Here is a 19,134-nt window from a genome sequence, read left to right as displayed (position 1 = left end):
ATTCCTTTAGCTGGTGTTTTAAAACCATTTCATAAAAATAACAGTTGGTAAATACTGTTTTTCATTGTTCTATACTTTTCATAATGTAAGTATCTACTACAAAATTTTCTCCCAATTGTAGCTTCCTAATAGGAAATATACACTGAGTGGCCAGTTTATTATGACCACCTGATGTTTGTAGACAAATTAGCTATAATTTCGCACTGAAGTTGCTGGAGGGCCAGACCATTATAAACAGGGAAGCAGGTTGTTTACCACAACAGTAGAAGTGATTTTTTCCTGAAGATATGGGTACACAATTCGATTTAACAGCCTTTGAACGTGGGATATATATATATATATATATACATACACACACACACACACACACACACACACACACACTGGCTGAACTTTTGTGCTTTCTGAAAAGTGTCATTTCTCCCTCTGTTTTAATTTTTATGCTCAGTAGAATACTATATTTCCATTTGAAATTATAATCTGGAAGATTAAATAGCTATATGAACATTTTCTTATAAATGAGAAAAAAGTTATGGACACTGATTGTAATTAGGTAAATAAAAGTGTTACTTCTACAGTAAAAGATAAGGTAATGAAAATAATAGTTGTATTAGAATTGTTAGGTGATTTTTTTTTACTATTTCTATATAAATAGTAAAATATTTGTATCTTATACTATTATTTTATCATTAAAATATTTTGTGTGTAAATACTATCACATATATTTTTTATTGTTGGCAAATAGCCTACAGAGAATGACAGTCAGTGATAACCTCACTTCACAAATCATATGAACTATTTTTTAAGTCCATGTAATTATTTAAAATCTAGGACCTGACATTTGTTATTCTCTTGAGGCTCTGGGCTCAATAGATCAATGTTTGTAAAGGCTTATTAGTCTTCCTTAGAGATTCCACTGTCCAAGTATTTTTACATATAGTAAACATTTTCTACTAGAGGCCTAGTGCATGAATTTGTGCACTGGTGGAGTCCCTCGGCCTGGCCAGCAAGGATCGGGCCAAAGATGTTTCTCAGGTGATGCACCCTAGAATCGGGCTCCCTTCTCCCTGGTTCCAGGTGCATCACCCAAGAACCGTAGCTGCCAAGTCAACGCAGCTCGGCAACTCCTGCATTGAGCGTCTGCCCCCTGGTTGTCAGTGCATATCATAGCTACCGGTCGGCTGGTCGCTTAGGCTTTTATATATAGAGATAATCTTAAAACTATTTACTAAATTTAGAAATAGAAACTTATCCATATCATTTCTTCCCACCATGTTCTTCCTACTTTCCCTCACTTTGGCCTCTACCATGTCAAGTTTGTTTTCTTTTGCCTTTGTATTCATCTCTGACAACCGATTTCTATCTTTATGTGTTGTTTCACTTTAATCCCTATCTGTTGGCATATATGATCCTTATTATTTTCATCCAGATATACTAAAACCAGAACTCTTTCACACCTACAAAAGATTGACTTAAAAAATAAATGCAACTATTTAATAATATCTACTGGATATCTTTTCAGTTAAACCTGGGAACAGTTGGGTTTTATCGGACGCAGTACAGCTCGGCCATGCTGGAAAGTTTATTACCAGGCATTCGTGACCTTTCTCTGCCCCCTGTGGATCGACTTGGATTACAGAATGACCTCTTCTCCTTGGTGAGCCTTTCTCACGTAGTATGATGGATTTTGTTGATTAAAGGATTTTGTTTTTCCTGGAGTGTCTAACTGAAACATAATTAGAAGAATATAGTTCTTCTTGAAGGTTGAATGCCTTTGGGATTAGAGCAAATGACTAATTATTAACTAACATGACAAAATTGAATCTATATAATTTACCAGAAACAAATCCCATTTCACTATTCTTAAGTCAGCTTTTTACAACTGTACTTAAACTAGCCTTTGTAACGCAGAAATTATTTTCAATAGAAATAGGTAAGAGCCTTGAAGAAATTTCCCTACTAATGTGATTTAAAAAAATACTTAGTTGATTCAGAGTGATTTCTATTTTTCTAAAGTAGTGGTTGTACTTTGCTGGGAAAGTCTAGAATTTTTTTAAAACTCTATAATAGCCCATTAGCTTTAGAATTATATTTATATTTGGCTTTGTTCCAGAAAAGATTTAAAGCAGCATTAGTAGTGCTATTTTTATGTCTCCAACATAGGTTAGATAATTTCTAGGTGTCTTTGACTGTAATAAAATTGTCAGATTCATCCTAGTGTTCCTTTAAGTTGGACTTGAAGTTTTCCCTCCCCTCTGCAGTAACTGGTTTTGGATTCCTCCTTTGTATAAACACAGATTAGCATTGATGCACAAAACCTCACATCTGCTGATCTCATTGCTGAGAGAGACCTGTCCCAGGAGAGTGGTGTGTTTGTGCAGTTGGCTGTTGTAACAGAAGTTCTTTTTCCTAACTCTCTTAGCTAATTCTGAAAGGACTCTGAATTTGCAGTGCCTTCCAGTATGTGTTCTTTTAGAAATGAGTAAAGGACAAGCTAAAGTTGACACAGTTTGCAGGTCCAGTTAGTTTTGAAAGAGCCTCTGTCAAAAACCAAAGCCCCAACTATTTTTGTAACTTTTCTAAACGTATGAAAATTTTCAAAAGAAAAACAAAGCCAAGACCCCTAAAATAGAATAGAAATAAGGAAATTAACTGTTTTCTGTCTTTATTTATTTTTTCATTCTCTCCAAACTGGTAGAATTTTAGCATATTTTAAAGTGGCTCTTTATTAAATAGCAAAAAAATAAATAAGGAATGTTATCATATAGGATTTTTATTTTATAAAAGTCTAGTGTTCCAAGCGTATGTAGTCTCATTTCCTTTAAAGCAAAGAGATGACTAACTAGCAGTAGTTAATGCCAAAAATGCATGCTTGTGTTTTTTGTTTTGTTTTTGTTTGAAGACTAGATTAATTTATGTTTTTTCCTATCCCAGGCTCGAGCTGGAATCATTAGCACTGTAGAGGTTCTAAAAGTCATGGAGGCTTTTGTGAATGAGCCCAATTATACTGTATGGAGCGACCTGAGCTGTAACCTGGGGATTCTCTCAACTCTCTTGTCCCACACAGACTTCTATGAGGAAATCCAGGAGTTTGTGAAAGATGTCTTTTCACCTATAGGGGAGAGACTGGGCTGGGACCCCAAACCTGGAGAAGGTAATGGATGTACTGAATGGAGAAATAATTGATCGGAAATTGTTTCTTTTTTACTTATCTGTGGTTAACAATGGCAGTAGCCTCATCTTGGTATCTGCTAGATGTTATTATGTATTCAGCTAGCCAGAAATTAAGACTTGGGTCTTTTAAGCCTAGTTGTGAAGTTACATGGGTCACTAACATAAAAACAGTGGTGGTTATATTATGTGTACTCATTGCTAAATATGATTTGTGCATAAGCAAATGGTGGAAATAAAAGTCTTTTATAAAGAATTCCAAAAGCCTATTTATAGTCAAGAAAAGCTATAGGGAATTTTGGATTATTTTATTTATTATTATCATAAATACCAGGTACCTTATATACAACTTGTAAAGACACAGGTGCCAGTTTTTTTGTATGTGTGTGTATTCATCTTTACCTGAGGATATTTTTTCCATTGTTTTTTGTTGTTGTTGTTGTTTTTAAGAGAGTAGAAGGGAAGGGGAGAAACAGAGAGAAACATGGACGTGAGAGAGACACATCAATTGGTTGCCTCCCGCACACGCCTTGACCGTGGCAGGGATTAAGCCTGCAACCAAGGTACATGCCCTTGACTGTAATCAAACCCAAGACCCTTCAGTCCACAGGCCGACACTCTAACCATGGAGCCAAACTGGCCAGGGCAGTGTCAGTTTTCTGAATTAGAGAAGTTATTTGGCCTTCTATGTATGTTCTCTCCTCTGTGAGAGAATGTTGACAATGGTGACTTCAGGGCTTTAAATATAATTATTTTCTACCATCTGCTAATAACTAAAGGTGGTATTTCCTCCTGACCAGTCTTGTTCTGGGAGGCAAACACTATTCTGACTTCTTCAATGCTATATTAATATTGTCTCTTCTAGAACTTTATGTAAATGAAATCATTATATATATACTCTGTTCTTATATCTGGCTTCTGTCACTCAGTATGATGTTCTTGTCACTTACTATGATCCAGGTTGTTCATTCCTTTTTATTGCTTAGGAGTATTTCATTGTGTGAATATACCACAACTTTATTTGGCCACTGTACTGTTGCAAATCCATCAGATTTGTATTAATTCTTAAAAAAAATATAACCTGCCGAAACCGGTTTGGCTCAGTGGATAGAGCGTCAGCCTGCGGACTGAAAGGTCCCAGGTTCGATTCCGGTCAAGGGCATGTACCTTGGTTGCGGGCACATCCCCAGTGGCAGATGTGCAGGAAGCAGCTGATCGATGTTTCTAACTCTCTATCTCTGTCCCTTCCTCTCTGTAAAAAATCAATAAAATATATTTAAAAAAAAAATATATATATATATATATATATAACCAATATACCATAAAATGCACCCTTCAAAGTATACAGTTCAGTGGTTTTTAGTATGTTCACAAGGTTGCACAACCATTGCTATCATCTAATTCCAGAGCAATTTCTTTAACCTCATAAGAAACTCCATAACAATTGCCCATCATTTTCCATTCTCTGGCAACCCCAGTCTCAGGCAACCACTAATGTGCTTTCTATCTCATGGATTTGCCTAATCTGTACATTTTACATAAATGAAGTCATGCCATTTGTGGCCTTTTGTGTCTAGCTCAGCCGTGGGCAAACTACTGCCCCGGATCCCGCCCATTTGAAATGAATAAAACTAAAAAAAAAAAAAGACCGTACCCTTTTATGTAATGATATTTACTTTGAATTTATATTAGTTCACACAAACACTCCATCCATGCTTTTGTTCTGGCCCTCCGGTCCAGTTTAAGAACCCATTGTGGCCCTCAAGTCAAAAAGTTTGCCCACCCCTGGTCTAGCTTCTTTCACTTAGCATGTTTTCAAGGTTCATCCATGCTTCATATATCACTTCATCCCTTTTTATACTTGAAATAATATTTCATTATATGGATATACAGTACCACATTTTGTTTGTCTATTCATCAGTTGATAGGTGTTTGGATTATTTCCACTTTTTTACTATTATGACTGCTGCTATGAACATTTGTATACAAGTTTTTGTGTGGACATATGCTTTCATTTCTCTTGGGTATATACTTAAGAGTGGAATTGCTGGGACATATGGTAACTCTATGTTTAACCTTTTGAGTAATTGCAAGACTGTTTTTCAGAGTGGCCACACTATTTTACATTCCCACCAGCAATGTATGAGGATTCTAATTTCCCCATGTCCTTGTCAACTTTTGTTATTATCTGTCTTTTTTATTCTAGCCATCCTATTGGGTGTGAAGTGGTACCTCATTGTGGTTTTGATTTGCATTTACCTAATGATCAATGATGTTGAGCATCTTCTATGTGCTTTTTAACCATTTGTATATCTTTGGAGTAATAAATCTGTCAAATTTTATTTTTAAAGTCTAAATTTTAAATTTTTTTTAATATATATTTTATTGATTTTTTACAGAGAGGAAGGGAGAGGGACAGAGAGTTAGAAACATCGACGAGAGAGAAACATCGATCAGCTGCCTCCTGCACACTCCCCACTGGGAATGTGCCCGCAACCAAGGCACATGCCCTTGACCGGAATCGAACCTGGGACCCTTCAGTCCGCAGGCTGACGCTCTAGCCACTGAGCCAAACCGGTTAGGGCTAAATTTTTAATTTCTTATATGCAGTATATTAGTACTGTATGTGGCCTTTCCCTGAATCTTGGGTTAAAATTGCATGATCTAAGCCTCTTCTTTCACACATAATCCTTAGTTGTGTAATTACCTAGACGGAGTGAACATTTAGTAAATTTAGATAGCTGGCATTTGTGAATATAGACAAAGTTAGCAATTTATTTGCTTGTCTGGTCTGTTTAGCACTTCATTTCACTCAATATGATTTGATCAATTTAAACCAAGTGCTCTTTCAAGTACTAAGGTTATTGATTCTGTTATTCAAGACTGTAGATATGATATAACACAATTATAAGATATCTAGGTGGCATATTTGTATAAATAGGCTTTTTAGGTAATTCTTTGTCTCTTTTACTTCTCAATCAGGTCATCTAGATGCACTCCTGAGGGGCTTGGTCCTGGGCAAACTAGGAAAAGCAGGACATAAGGCAACATTAGAAGAAGCTCGTCGTCGGTTTAAGGACCATGTGGAAGGGAAACAGATTCTCTCCGCCGATCTGAGGAGTCCTGTAGGTTTTCATAATGAATTACTTTAATTTCTAGGTAACTGCATCATTCTTTGAAGTGTGGAACATATTTAATAGTAACTAAAAATGACCTAAGTACTGACCTGCAAATCATGTCTGACCCTGTTTTAATATGTTCTATTTAAGTGATTTGTAGTCAGCTTCTCATTTGTTTCAAATTTCTCAGTCTGCACTGTGGTGCTGAACGGTGATTATCAAAGCACATTCCCCTGAGAAAGCTGTTGTGCTCTGCTGTTACTTACTACATGCCATCTGCCTTTCTGATTCATGTGGGCTCTTAGCTCCTTGCCACAATTTGTATGTAACATCAACACATGGCTATTTACAATTTTTTTTTTACTAGCTTTCTGTCTTTTCTTAGCTTTAGAATATTTGGAAGAGATATATTTGATTAGATGCCTTCTTTTTTGTTCCTATATTCTCTTGTAGGTCTATCTGACTGTTTTGAAGCATGGTGATGGCACTACCTTAGACATTATGATAAAGGTGAGTAAATTTGGAAAGGGCTCCCATTTTCTGCTTTTGAACTTGGATTGACACAGCTAGTATGAACTTTATGTGGTTTTTCAAAAAAAAAGTCCCAGCAAAAGAAATATATACAGTTATGCATAATTGCAGACACCAAATATTAAGAAACTATGGGATCCTATATAATAAAAGGGTAATATGCAAATCGACCAAATGGCAGAACGACCGGTTGCTATGACGTGCACTGACCACCAGGGGAAGACACTCAACATAGAAGCTGGGCTGACAGATGGTGAGCACAGTGGTGGTGGTGGGAGCCTCTCCCACCTCCACAGCAGTGCTAAGGATGTCCGACTGATGGCTTAGGCCCACTTCCTGCACCCGAGGGCTCCCAGACTTCCAAAGGGTGCAGGCTGGGCTAAGGGACACAAACACACACACACACACACACACACACACACACCCCAGTGCACAAATGTCATGCACCCGGCCTCTGGTAAATATATAATGTCTGTTCATGTATACTACCAATATGATACAAAAAGTAAAACAATTTTTTACTTCTTTTTACTCACCAGTTTATGTATCTTAAATCTTAAGACTGAAATGTTCATTTATTTTGATTAACAAGTCAGGTTCTTAAAATTTTCCCCTTCATTGTAAACTTACTTGGGGTTCTGCCCATTTAAAACAAAAGGTTTGTTTCTGTGCTTAGAAAAGAAATAGATGATTGATCAGGTATCTCAAGGGTTTAAACTATGCCATTGCCTCTTATGAATGGACAGGAAATTAATTCACCTGACTGCATATCCTCTGTCGTTTCCCTAGGGTGGTTAGCATATAATTAAACTCTGGCTTAGAAAAAATATAGGCAAAACTTTCCATGTCCTTATAATGGCAGTGGCCTGTTTGAAAGTCCTAAAACTGTGGGACAGGTGATATCTCTAGTCCCTATCCATGCATTTATCTGTCTAAGAAATAACTTGACTATATTGGTTGCATTAGAGATGGAGGGAGCTGAGTCTTCTTATTACCATCAAGTAAAATGTGCATAATGTGCTAAATACTCAAATTATCTATCAGACCTATAACAGTCATGCATTGAAAGAGCCACACTTAGGGGGATGAACAGGATAGGAGTGTGATGTGCTTTAATACTTCACCTGTAATATATTAAGAATATTTACTGATCCCAAATGGATCAGAATTGCAAATCTAATTTCCAGTATTTTAGTTTTAAGCAAATCCTATTTATATGATTAGAATGTTCTGAAAAATATAAACTTGATTTGTTTAAGAAACTCCATCTCAAAATGTACTCCTTTAACTACCCATCTTGTGCAAGGTTTTCCTTCCTAATAATGTACAATTATATTTTGGGTTTACCTTTCAACTAAATGACATTAAGGTTCCTTCTCATTCTTAATAATCTGTGAGCCTGTACACTATAAATCATATATTTCTTTGCATATAAAATGAGATATTTATGGGTTTTGTCTATGCCATAAAGGGTATGAGACAAAATAGGGGTTCTAAAAATTTCATGACTGAAAATTGACACTTTCATGTCATGGCGTAATTTTAAGAATTTATACTGGTATGTGTATTTAACAAGAATTTGCATCTGTTTAACACAAGGGAACTCAATAATTCAGTTTTACTATGAAATAGCTCTCATATGAAGACAGAATCAGGTTGGTGTGTTGTTGTTTTTTAATGTGTTGATTTTAGAGAGAGAAAGGGGAAGAGAGGAAAAAAACACATCGATTTGTTGTTACACATATTTATGCATTCATTGGTTGTTTTGTGTTAGTGCCTCACTGGGGATCGAACCCGCAAGCAACCTTGGCTTATTGGGATGCTCTAACCAACTGAGCTACTCAGCCAGGGCCCAGAGTCAAAGTTCTTTAAAAAACAACAAAAAAACAGTTCATGAGAGATGTTTTTTGTTGGTAATTTAAGAATCATGAGGCAAGATAAAAATAACTTTAATTCAAAGTATATTTGAAATGGGGTGTTATGGTGCCATCTAGTGGACTAGTGTAACAGCTTCTCCTGGGGAGGGGGAAATGCTTTCTAAAAGCCCAAGTGCAGACATTGAGTACTAGAGCTGAAAAGGACCTTAGAAATCATCTGTCCACCCCGCTCATTTTACAGATGGGGAAACTGAGACCCGGAGAGGTTAAGGACTTAGTCAAGATCACACAGCTAGTTAGAGGCAAACTGGGACTAGAACCCAGATCACCTGACTTCCTATCTATTTTACCACACTGCTGCTCAAAAGAGTCCAAAGGAAAGGAAGAGGAAACTGGGAGCTGTGATGGGGTCTCCAGACACTGGTCAGTGTTAAATCTTTAGGGGGAAAAACGGTCAAGAGAGTCTATAAATTAAGTTGTCTACGAGAAGTATTTCATATACCTTTATAGCCCTAATTTTTAAAAATATATAATAACATTTTGTTTCTGATTATGGAAGAAGATTTTGTATATTAACTATGAAAGAGTAGACACTAGAAAAATAGAAAGAAAAAATAAAACTTACCTGTAATTTTAAAATATCAGATCACAAAAATAGCAGGTGTAACATGATCTTATTCCTGATTTGGTACTGTACGTATAGTAGTATTTTGATTTTTTCTTTGTACTTCTCTATTTTCTTAATATTCTGCATTCAATATGTGCTGCTGCTTGCAGTCTAAAAATGTTATGATGCAGATTCTCACTGGTTAGAAACCATTATTTATTAATGTTAACATTTTGATTGGTTTTCAGGGGTTTCTTTTCCCTTCACATTAAACTTTTAAAAATTAAGAATAATTTTGCTTTATCTCTCTCCTTTTTCCATTTAATGTATCAAGAACATGTTTATGTCATCAAACATTCTTAAAATGTTATTTTCAATAATGCATTTTATATATTTTTTACTGTTCTATATTAAATTGATGATCATCAGTGGTATTAGTAGTGACTAGTTTGTTCATATAACATAGAACATTAGTCAGACATCTATGGTGTAAAGAGTTTGGCCATGAAGTGTTTACCCCTTAGATCTTGATGTAAACTGCTCAGAACTGAGGAGAAGCCATTCATATAGTGAGCACTTATATATAGTGACTTACGAAAATGGCATGAGAAATTTAGTGCCAAACATCTTAAAAGGTATTCTTTTGTTAATTTTATGCCCTGCAATCTTAGCCAGTGAGAATCTAGAGCAAAAGTTGCACCATATTGGGGAAGAAGCTCATATAAGCATATGCATAACTTTCAAGGGAGATTTAACTATCTCTATCTTTATTTTTTCATTATAGCTTCACAAGCAAGCAGATATGCAGGAAGAGAAAAACCGAATTGAAAGAGTCCTTGGGGCTACTCTTTCACCTGAATTGATTCAAAAAGTCCTCACGTTTGCACTTTCGGTAAGTTACAATGAAAACTGCTTTTAGAGGGAATTGTTACCCACTGATCTGTAGCATGTGTCTTTGATCCAGTGTCTTCTTGATTTGCCTTAACCATAGAGTAAGGCTTCCTTTTAGTGTAGGAAAACTGGAATGAGTTTGTTACTGACCTCTATATCTCCCTCTAGTGGTGAGAATCCAAATAGTTGGGAGAGGAAAGAAACTGGAAAGCTGCCTGTCTCTTCCCTTTTTTACCCTGTGGAAGCCCTAGCAAGTATTTCTTTTCTTTTCTTTTTTTTTTTTTTTAATATATTTTATTGATTTTTTACAGAGAGGAAGGGAGAGAGATAGAGAGTCAGAAACATCGATGAGAGAGAAACACTGATCAGCTGCCTCCTGCACATCCCCCACTGGAGATGTGCCCGCAACCCAGGTACATGCCCTTGACCGGAATCGAACCTGGGGCCCTTCAGTCCGCAGGCCGGCGCTCTATCCACTGAGCCAAACCGGTTTCGGCTAGCAAGTATTTCTTGAGCTACCCGTTTGTTTGTACCTGTCTCAATGCCTTATTATCAGTTTGGCTGATCTTTAGGTTAAATTCCTTTTTGTTGGAAGCTTCAGGTGCCAGTTATTGCTAAAACAGGGAACATTATCTTTAAGCGATTACTTGGGTTCCTCAACATTTGCTCTTTCTGGTACTAGAAGATGCTTAGGTTACAGTAGACTTTTAGTTCTCTTTCTATTTTTAGGAAGAGGTACGTCCACAGGATACTGTATCAGTAATTGGTGGAGTGGCTGGAGGCAGCAAACATGGAAGGAAGGCTGCTTGGAAATTTATAAAGGACAACTGGGAAGAACTTTATAATCGATACCAGGGAGGATTCTTAATATCCAGACTAATAAAGGTATGTGAAGATATTTATTTTGAGTAGCTTGCTTATCATGGATGTTATTGAGAGATAACCATGATTCACTAGACCCATAGATTATGGTCTTTGCTCTTTAAGAGTTTCCTTAGTTATTAGTCTTATTAAAGGGCATCTCCATCATCCATCCTGCACCCTCCAGAATAAACTGAAGTAGGGAGAGAATAGAATGGGTTTTTTTTTAGTTGGTTCCAAGCCTCTTTTAGTTGCACTTACTATTTAAACCATTGTGTGTGTTTTTTTCAGCTATCAGTTGAGGGATTTGCAGTTGATAAAATGGCTGGAGAGGTTAAGGTAAGGAAAATACTGTTAACTTTTCACTTCTCAATCTATTAAATAAAAACACTAACCAAACTATAATCATAGTATGTAGGGGTAATGAATGTTAGTATCTCCTTTTATTGCTTAGAGAAAGACAGCTTAGGTTGATTCTTTAATGCCTGAAGAATTTAGGGTTGGAATCAACTTTGAGGGAGTTGAAATATGGTTGAAAGAATATGGAACTTGGAGGCAGTTGACCTGGGTGTAAAACTCTGCTCTGCTCTGTTAGCTATTCAACATCAAGCAAGTTTTTTAACCCCTATGAGCCTGTCTCCTCATCTGTAAAATGGGGTGATAAGATTATTATTTAGATTAAGTATCACAGTGGGGCTGGAACAGAGTAGGTCTGTCATGTTCACTTTTTCCCTTTTTAAAAAAAGTTTTTTTTATTGATTTCAGAAAGGAAGAGAGATATAGAAACATCAATGATGAGAAGAGAGAGAATCATTGATTGGCTACCTTCTGCACACCCCCTACTGGGGATTGAGCTCATAACTGGGGCATGTGCCCTTGACCAGAATCGAACCCGGGACCCTTCAGTCTGCAGGTCGACACTTTATCCACTGAGCCAAACTGGCTAAGGCAGCTTTTTCCCTTTCTAATAACCTATGTAGGTGACTCTGTAGGAACTCCTCTTAGCCTTTAAAATGTTGACAATCAGTATAGTGATAAAGTTTGGCATTTAGGGGAGAAATCTACACTGATTAGGAAAATGTTACCTTTAAGCCTTCCATTGCTTTTAATTGTGAAGTATTTTTAAAGTGTCACTTTCACCTTCAACATTTGAAGGCAAGGGGGTTATCTGGTATGGATTTGGAAGGTAATGTTTGGTTCACTCTGTGAGCCATTGTTAAAAACTTTTAAGATCTTGAGAAAACAGTGAAAGACTTGATGTCTGCCTTCATTTAGTATTGTGCATTGTATTAAGTGAACAATTCAGGTAAGTACTCTGAAGGAGAAATACACATAATGTGTTTGGAGGGGAAGGCAGTGGCCAATTTAAGTCTATAAGGTAGGTAGAGGCCAGACCGTGGAGGACCTTGTAGGCCATATTAAAATGTTCCTGAGAATTACCCAGGGTGTGGCTCAGTGGTTGGTCATTAACCCATGCACCAAGAGGTTGCTGGTTCAATTCATGGTCGGGGTACATGCCCAGGTTTCAGTCTTGATCCCACCCAGTACAGGGCATGCAGGAGGCAGACAATCAATGTTGATGTTTCTCTCTCATTGATGTTTGTATCTCTCCCTCTCCCTTTCTCTCTCTCTAAAGTCAATAAAAACATATTTAAAAAATTAATGGAAAGCCTTTGAATGGCTTTAAAAAAAAAAGGAGAGTGACTTGCCCAGCTGGGTGTGGCTCAGCGGTTGAGCGTCGACCCAGGAACCAAGAGGTCACAGGTTTTATTCCTGGTCAGGGCATATACCCGTGTTGCAGGCTCAATCCCCAGTAGAGGGTATGCAGGAGGCAACCGACCAATGTTTCTCTCTCATCATTAATGTTTCCATCTCTCTCCCTCTCTCATTTCCTCTCTAAAATCAATAAAAATATATTCATCATTGATGTTTCTATATTTCTCCCCCTCTCCCTTCCTCTCTCTAAAATTAATTAAAAAATAAATATAAACCAGTTTAGAAAAAGAAAAAAGGAGGACCTGATCTGGTTTGTATTTTTAAAATCTCAGGCTGGCTGCAATAGTTTGAAAGAGAGAAGAGAAGATGTTGGGAAGCTAACTCTCCAAGCAAGAATGATATAGTAGCTTGGAGGAGGTGAAGTAATGAAAGAGATTCAGGGGACTGATTTTGTTAACCTACCTACCTACCTTCCTTCCTTCCTTCCTTCCTTCCTTCCTTCCTTCCTTCCTCCCTCCCTCCCTCCCTTCCTTCCTTCCTTTCCTTATTTATTTTTTATTGGTTTCAGAGAGAAGGGAGAGGTACAGAGAGATAGATACATCAATGATGAGAGGGAATCATTGATTGGCTGCCTCCTGCACACTCCCCCACTGGGGACCAAGCTCGCAACCCGGGTATGTGCCCTTGATCGGAATCGAACCTGGGACCCTTCAGTCCGCAGGCCAATGCTCCATCCACTGAGCCAAACCAGTTAGGGCTGTTAATCTTTAATTCAACAAATATTTACTGAATGGCTTCTCTGTGTTGTGAACCTATCTGGGGGCAGAGAGAGTTGCAGATAATTCCCAGGTTTCTCTTGTGTAAATGGTGGTGCTGTAATAAGAGGAAGTCTAGCATCTTACTCAGGCCCTAAGAATCGAACCATGATAAGGAGACTTGGGGGAGGGGCCATTGTCATCTATATAAATAAGGTTAGTGATTTCTAAAAGGTCTAGACTTAATCTGATGAATTAGTCATTCTCTCTAGTTCAAAGGGAAGACCCCATCCTTTTGCTGGTTGGTATTTAAGAGTTGTTTTGTTTTCAGTGAAACCAGGTAGACTTCATTAGAAAATTAATTCAATCTTGACTCAATAAGCATTATAATAAATTATAATAAAATAGTTTTATTGTGTGAAAAATGTGAGTCAATGGAGTATTAAATTATTAGGGTATAGCAGCAATATAAGTTTCTTGGTTTTATCCCTTACAAATCTTTATCTGAAGCAGCCAAAATATGTTGAGTCCTTCAGTACTCTGTGACAACTGTTTATATGCATTGTCTCTTTAATCTTCTGGAGTAAATATTTTCTCATAGATGAGAAGACAGACTTAGAGCAGTTAATTTACTCACTCATAGACTAGTACACGATCAAGTCTAGAATCAAGTTTCAAGCCTGATTCCAAAGCCTAGAGTAACCACTAGACAGTGAGTCTAAATCTAAAGAAAGGTTATAAGGCCTGGCCGGCATGGCTCAGTGGTTGAGCAGAGCATCGACCTATGAATCAGGAGGTCACAGTTCAATTCCCAGTCGGGGCACATGCCCGGGGTTGTGGACTTGATCCCCAGCGAGGGGTGTGCAGGAGGCAGCTGATCAGTGGTTCTCTCTCACTGATGTTTCTATCTCTCCCTCTCCTTTCCTCTCTGAAATAAAAATATATTTTTTTAAAAAAAGAAAGGTTGGCCCTAGCTGGTTTGGCTCAATGGATAGTGTCCACCTGTGGACTGAAGAGTCCCAGGTTCGATTCCTGTCTAGGGCACATGCCTGGTTGCAGGCTGGATCCTGCAGGAGGCAGCCAATCGATGATTCTCTCTCCCTCTCCCTTCCTCTCTGATGTCAATAAAAATATACTATTAACTTTTTATTAGGTTTTAAGCATATAATACTTAAGGGAGAATTCCTATAGGTAGGTCCAAGAAGCTGCTTGTTTCTTTTAGTCTGGGGATGGCAGTGATAAATTGTCATGAGTGAAGGTTATGATTCCTTTACAGACGAGCAGGTGTTTTTTCAGGACCCCTTACTATTGCTAGTAATAATCCTACATTCTGGGTTGTTTTATACCAGGCTTTCTTCGAGAGTCACCCAGCTCCTTCAGCTGAGCGTACCATCCAGCAGTGTTGTGAAAATATCCTGCTGAATGCTGCGTGGCTAAAGCGAGATGCTGAGAGCATCCACCAGTACCTCCTTCAGCGAAAGGCCTCACCACCCACAGTGTGAAGCCTGAGCACGCTGCCACTACGGTTCTGCTGCTTCGCTGCCGGGATAAGGTGGAGCTACCGAACAGCTGATTCATATACCAAGAATTTGGAGTCTTCTTTCAAACCAGTGGGGGTTGGACAATGAATGTAGTTAACTGGTTCCTGCTCACACTCCAGAATTAAGTTCTATTGAAAAAGGAAAATCAGCAATTCAGCAAAAAAAAAAAAAAAAAAAAAGAATAAAAAATAAAACTGTAAATATGATAGTAATAAAATAGAGCATAATGAAACTGTGAAACTTCCTGAAGCCTTGTCAAGTGGTTAAAAGTATTTAACACTCTCCTGTTAATGACAGATGTTCTGTTTTTATAACCTACCAAAAGGAAACTAGAGGCTTCTGGGCGAAGAGGATATTTGTGAAGTGGGTTCTGCAAGCAGCCTACAAGCCAAGGGTAGTGTCCATTGCGGAATGGTTAAACATGAAAGACTGATAGCTGGTATAATATAGAGTCTGTGCATAATTCCAAGTGGGTTCTTGGGGGTTTTGGGGGGTATTTTTGGCATGGGGACTGATCAGGAGACATATTTTCCTGCATAACTCAATCCAATCCAAGGATTGTAGTTTTCCTCCTTGCCTTCCCTTCTGTGTGACCCCTTGGCAAAAAAAGAAAAAAAGAAGAAGAAAAAGAAGGTTAAAAAAAACACTTATCCTGGTCTGGGTTTTTCCTCCCCTTAGTTCCACCCCCAGCACCCACCCCCGGTGTCCTTCTTAGAGATAACGAAATAATAAGGAAACATCTTTTATAGCCACATTAAATAAGAGAAACTGATATACATTATTTTTTCTTTCCTTTTTAGGATCACTTTTAAGAACCCTGAAAGGCATATAGGTGAGACTATAGAAATGAAAGGCTTTCAGCGAGGCCTTTCTGAAGGAGTTATTCTGCTGAAAATGGTCTTAGTTGTCTTGTAGGCCAACTGTCAGGCCTCTTATTGACAGTATCCGCACTGGCTTCTCCGGGTTCATTGGGGGCATGTAAGAAGCCAGTGGTCACTGCTGCAGGCCTATTTATTAGTGGTAACTGGTTAAAAGGAGCAACAAAGACTATACGCCTGTGGTGTGCCACTCTCTGCTTCAACAGTGCACCCTACTGACAAGCCTCACCTATCTAATCCAGTGCGTTTTAACTCTACATCTCATTCCTGTCTGTCCCTACAATTTTTCTTTTCTTTTTACCCACTTTTCCTTTTATTTTTTCTTTAAAAATATTTTTGTGTTATTAACAGAAATTCATATTTGGTGTGGCTTAACTGTATTTCAGAAGGTCATCAGATTGTGAGACTGCTTCCTTGAAACATTTTTGTGCTATTGTTTTAAAAAAATAATAATTAAAAAACAGTTGGCGTTAATAAAAATGTCAATGTGAAACGGATGTCATGATTTATTTATTTTATCTATTTGATTAGAAACTAAAAAGTTTCCTATCATTCAGCAGGATTGTAAGTTTCACTACCATTGGATTTTTTTGAGTCTATAAGAAAATCTAGTTCCTGAATTCCTAATGAATAGTACCTAAACAGAAAAATCCTAAGATTCCTTCTTAATTAGTTCTGAATTCTCAAAAATCTCTTAGAGCTCATTAGAGTCAGCATTCATGAGTTGAGACCTTTATTAAGGCTTCCTTATACAGGAGCCAAGCTCAGGGCTGTTCTGTGGACTCTAGGCATGTGCTTAAGGAAGCTGCAAAACAGGTTCACAAAAGACTGAGAAGAATTCCGCTTTAATAAAATAACTCAATTTTACGTCAGAAATTCTGGAAAATCTCTCTCCTCCCCACCACCCTCTCTCCCCACTCTTTCTCCCTTCTCTTTCTTTCCCCTCTCTTTTCTTTCTCCCCTAAAAAAAAAAAAAGAAGAATAAAAAGAATTCTGGAAAGAAAATATTTTTGTCTCAGCATACATGTAAGCTTTGTACAGTGTAACAGTTCAGTTTGAATTGTGTTGGGAGAGGTTGTGCTGGACGTCTTCCATTTGCCCTTCAGCCAGGAGTTGTTGACCCTTGTGTGTGGCATTAACAAGCCCCTTTGCCCTCTCACTCAGGTTGTGTTGATGCAATTAGTAAACCCTCAGATGATCAAAAGGCCTGAGAAAAGGATGGTCAGGAAATCTATTCTGGCTTCCTCATTGCCAGGTCACATGGGCTAAGTCCCTCTACCAAAGACCGTGACCCTATTACACAGCCCTCTCTAGCTTTTAGCTCCTCCTCTCTGCCCCTTCAAACCCAGGGACATAAAGGACAACTCCTTAACCAGCTCTGGATTATTCCATCATTCGTTGTTGGTTTCCCTGAACGCTGCCCATGTCTTTGTAAATAGTCCCTTTATTAAACCCTCCTCAAGTTATCCAGTTTGAGTGTGTTCTCTGTTTTCAACTAATATTTTGACTGATTTGGACACCAGAGTCCTGATTTTTAAAGGTCTTGATTTAAGCTTTTTTGTGTCAGGTGTTTTAATTTATTATTAGTCTTCCAAATAGCTCCCTATCATAGGTAATATATTCATTTCACAGATAAAAAAGCAGGCTTAGAAAAATTAGACAAAGTAGTTATTTTGCACATAACATTCAGAACCAGTGGTTAACCCAAGCTTGACAGTGTCCAAAACCTGTGTTCTTCCAGCTAGTTGTCATGCTTCCACAGTTAGAAGATCATATAGTCAGACTCTACCCAGGCAATAGCTTTAAGATATTTAACGATTTTCCTTTTCCCTAATATTTCTTGGTTTACACTTTAGTGGAAATCAGAACGTTGGAAAGACGAATGTGTTGATCCTCCCTGTGGAGAATTTTATTTATTTACTAGAGGCCTGATGCACGAAATTCGTGCGAGAGTAGGCCTTCCCCCAGCTGCCGGCACCAGCTTCCCTGTGGCACCCAGGACCCTGGCTTCCTTCGCAGTCCCGGCTTCGTCCAAAGGACATCCAATCTAATCAGCATATTATGCTTTTATTATTATAGATTTTAAAAATTTAATTGGGGTGACCTTAGTCTATATTAGCAGTTCTGAACCTGTGGGTCGCGACCCCTTTGGGGGTCGAACGACCCTTTCACAGGGGTCACCTAAGACCATCGGAAAACATATATAATTACATATTGTTTTTGTGATTAATCACTATGCTTTAATTATGTTCAATTTGTAACAATGAAATTGGGGGTCACCACAACATGAGGAACTGTATTAAAGGGTTGCGGCATTAGGAAGGTTGAGAACCACTGGTCTACGTGAACATATAGGTTACATGTGTGGGTTACTAATTTACAAAATCTGTATACAGGACCATGTGCCCACCATCCTGTGAAGCAATAAAGCCTTTTGGGAACAGCAGGCAATGGTGAGTGAATTTTTTTTTTAATATATTTGTATTGATTTCAGAGAGGAAGGGAGAGGGAGAGAGAGAGAAACATCAATGATGAGAATCATTGATCAGCTGCCTCCTGCATGCCCCCTACTGGGGATCGAGCCTGCAACCCAGACATGTGCCCTTGACCAGAGTCGAACCCTGGACCCTTCAGTCTGCAGGCCAACGCTATCCACTGGGCCAAAACAGCTAAGGCAGTGGGTGAATACTTAACTTGCAATTTCTAAGTATGGGTTTCAGGGAGTAAGGAACCCCTTGAAATTATTTGTAAAGAATGTATCTTTCTGCCCTAGCCGGTTTTGCTCAGTGGATAGAGTGTCAGCCTAAGGACTGAAGTGTCCAGGGTACAATTCTGGGCAAGGGCACATGCGCAGGTTGCAGGCTTGATCCCCAATAGGGGGTGTGCAGAAGGCAGCCTATCAATGATTCTCATCATTGATGTTTCTCTCTCTCTCCCTCTCCTTCTCTCCCCCTTCCTCTCTGAAATCAATAAAAAAATATATTAATAAAAAAAAGAATGTATCTTTCTGTAGTATGCAATTTGGGGGTTATAAGAGTTCTACAGCTTTAAATAAATCCTTTCTATTCTATTACCCAAAAAGGTCCTAGAATGTTATGAGAAAGAGTTGGAGCCACATTTGTAGGGTTAGTGATTTTTCTTCTCAGCAAATCATAAAAAGAAGCACTTGGTAATATATTTATCCCGC

General features: G+C 38.1%; 1 protein-coding gene across 1 annotated transcript in view; it reads left to right on the top strand.

The window, feature by feature from the left end:
• The window catches only part of NPEPPS (aminopeptidase puromycin sensitive), a 65,924-nt gene extending 49,480 nt beyond the window's left edge, over positions 1-16,444 (top strand). Inside the window, exons 16-23 of the mRNA XM_070393581.1 lie at positions 1,523-1,657; positions 2,935-3,154; positions 6,154-6,296; positions 6,744-6,800; positions 10,090-10,197; positions 10,926-11,081; positions 11,349-11,396; positions 14,878-16,444. Coding sequence (XP_070249682.1) covers positions 1,523-1,657; positions 2,935-3,154; positions 6,154-6,296; positions 6,744-6,800; positions 10,090-10,197; positions 10,926-11,081; positions 11,349-11,396; positions 14,878-15,030 — 1,020 coding nt within the window. The 3' untranslated portion in view covers positions 15,031-16,444. The remainder of the gene's footprint in view (positions 1-1,522; positions 1,658-2,934; positions 3,155-6,153; positions 6,297-6,743; positions 6,801-10,089; positions 10,198-10,925; positions 11,082-11,348; positions 11,397-14,877) is intronic.
• The last annotated feature ends 2,690 nt before the right edge of the window (positions 16,445-19,134 follow it).

The sequence above is a fragment of the Myotis yumanensis genome, unplaced genomic scaffold (genome assembly GCF_028538775.1).
Source record: "Myotis yumanensis isolate MYYU_CA2020_CCGP unplaced genomic scaffold, mMyoYum1.0.hap1 SCAF_16, whole genome shotgun sequence".
Lineage (NCBI taxonomy): Eukaryota > Metazoa > Chordata > Mammalia > Chiroptera > Vespertilionidae > Myotis > Myotis yumanensis.
This window is presented reverse-complemented; position numbering and strand designations above follow the sequence as displayed.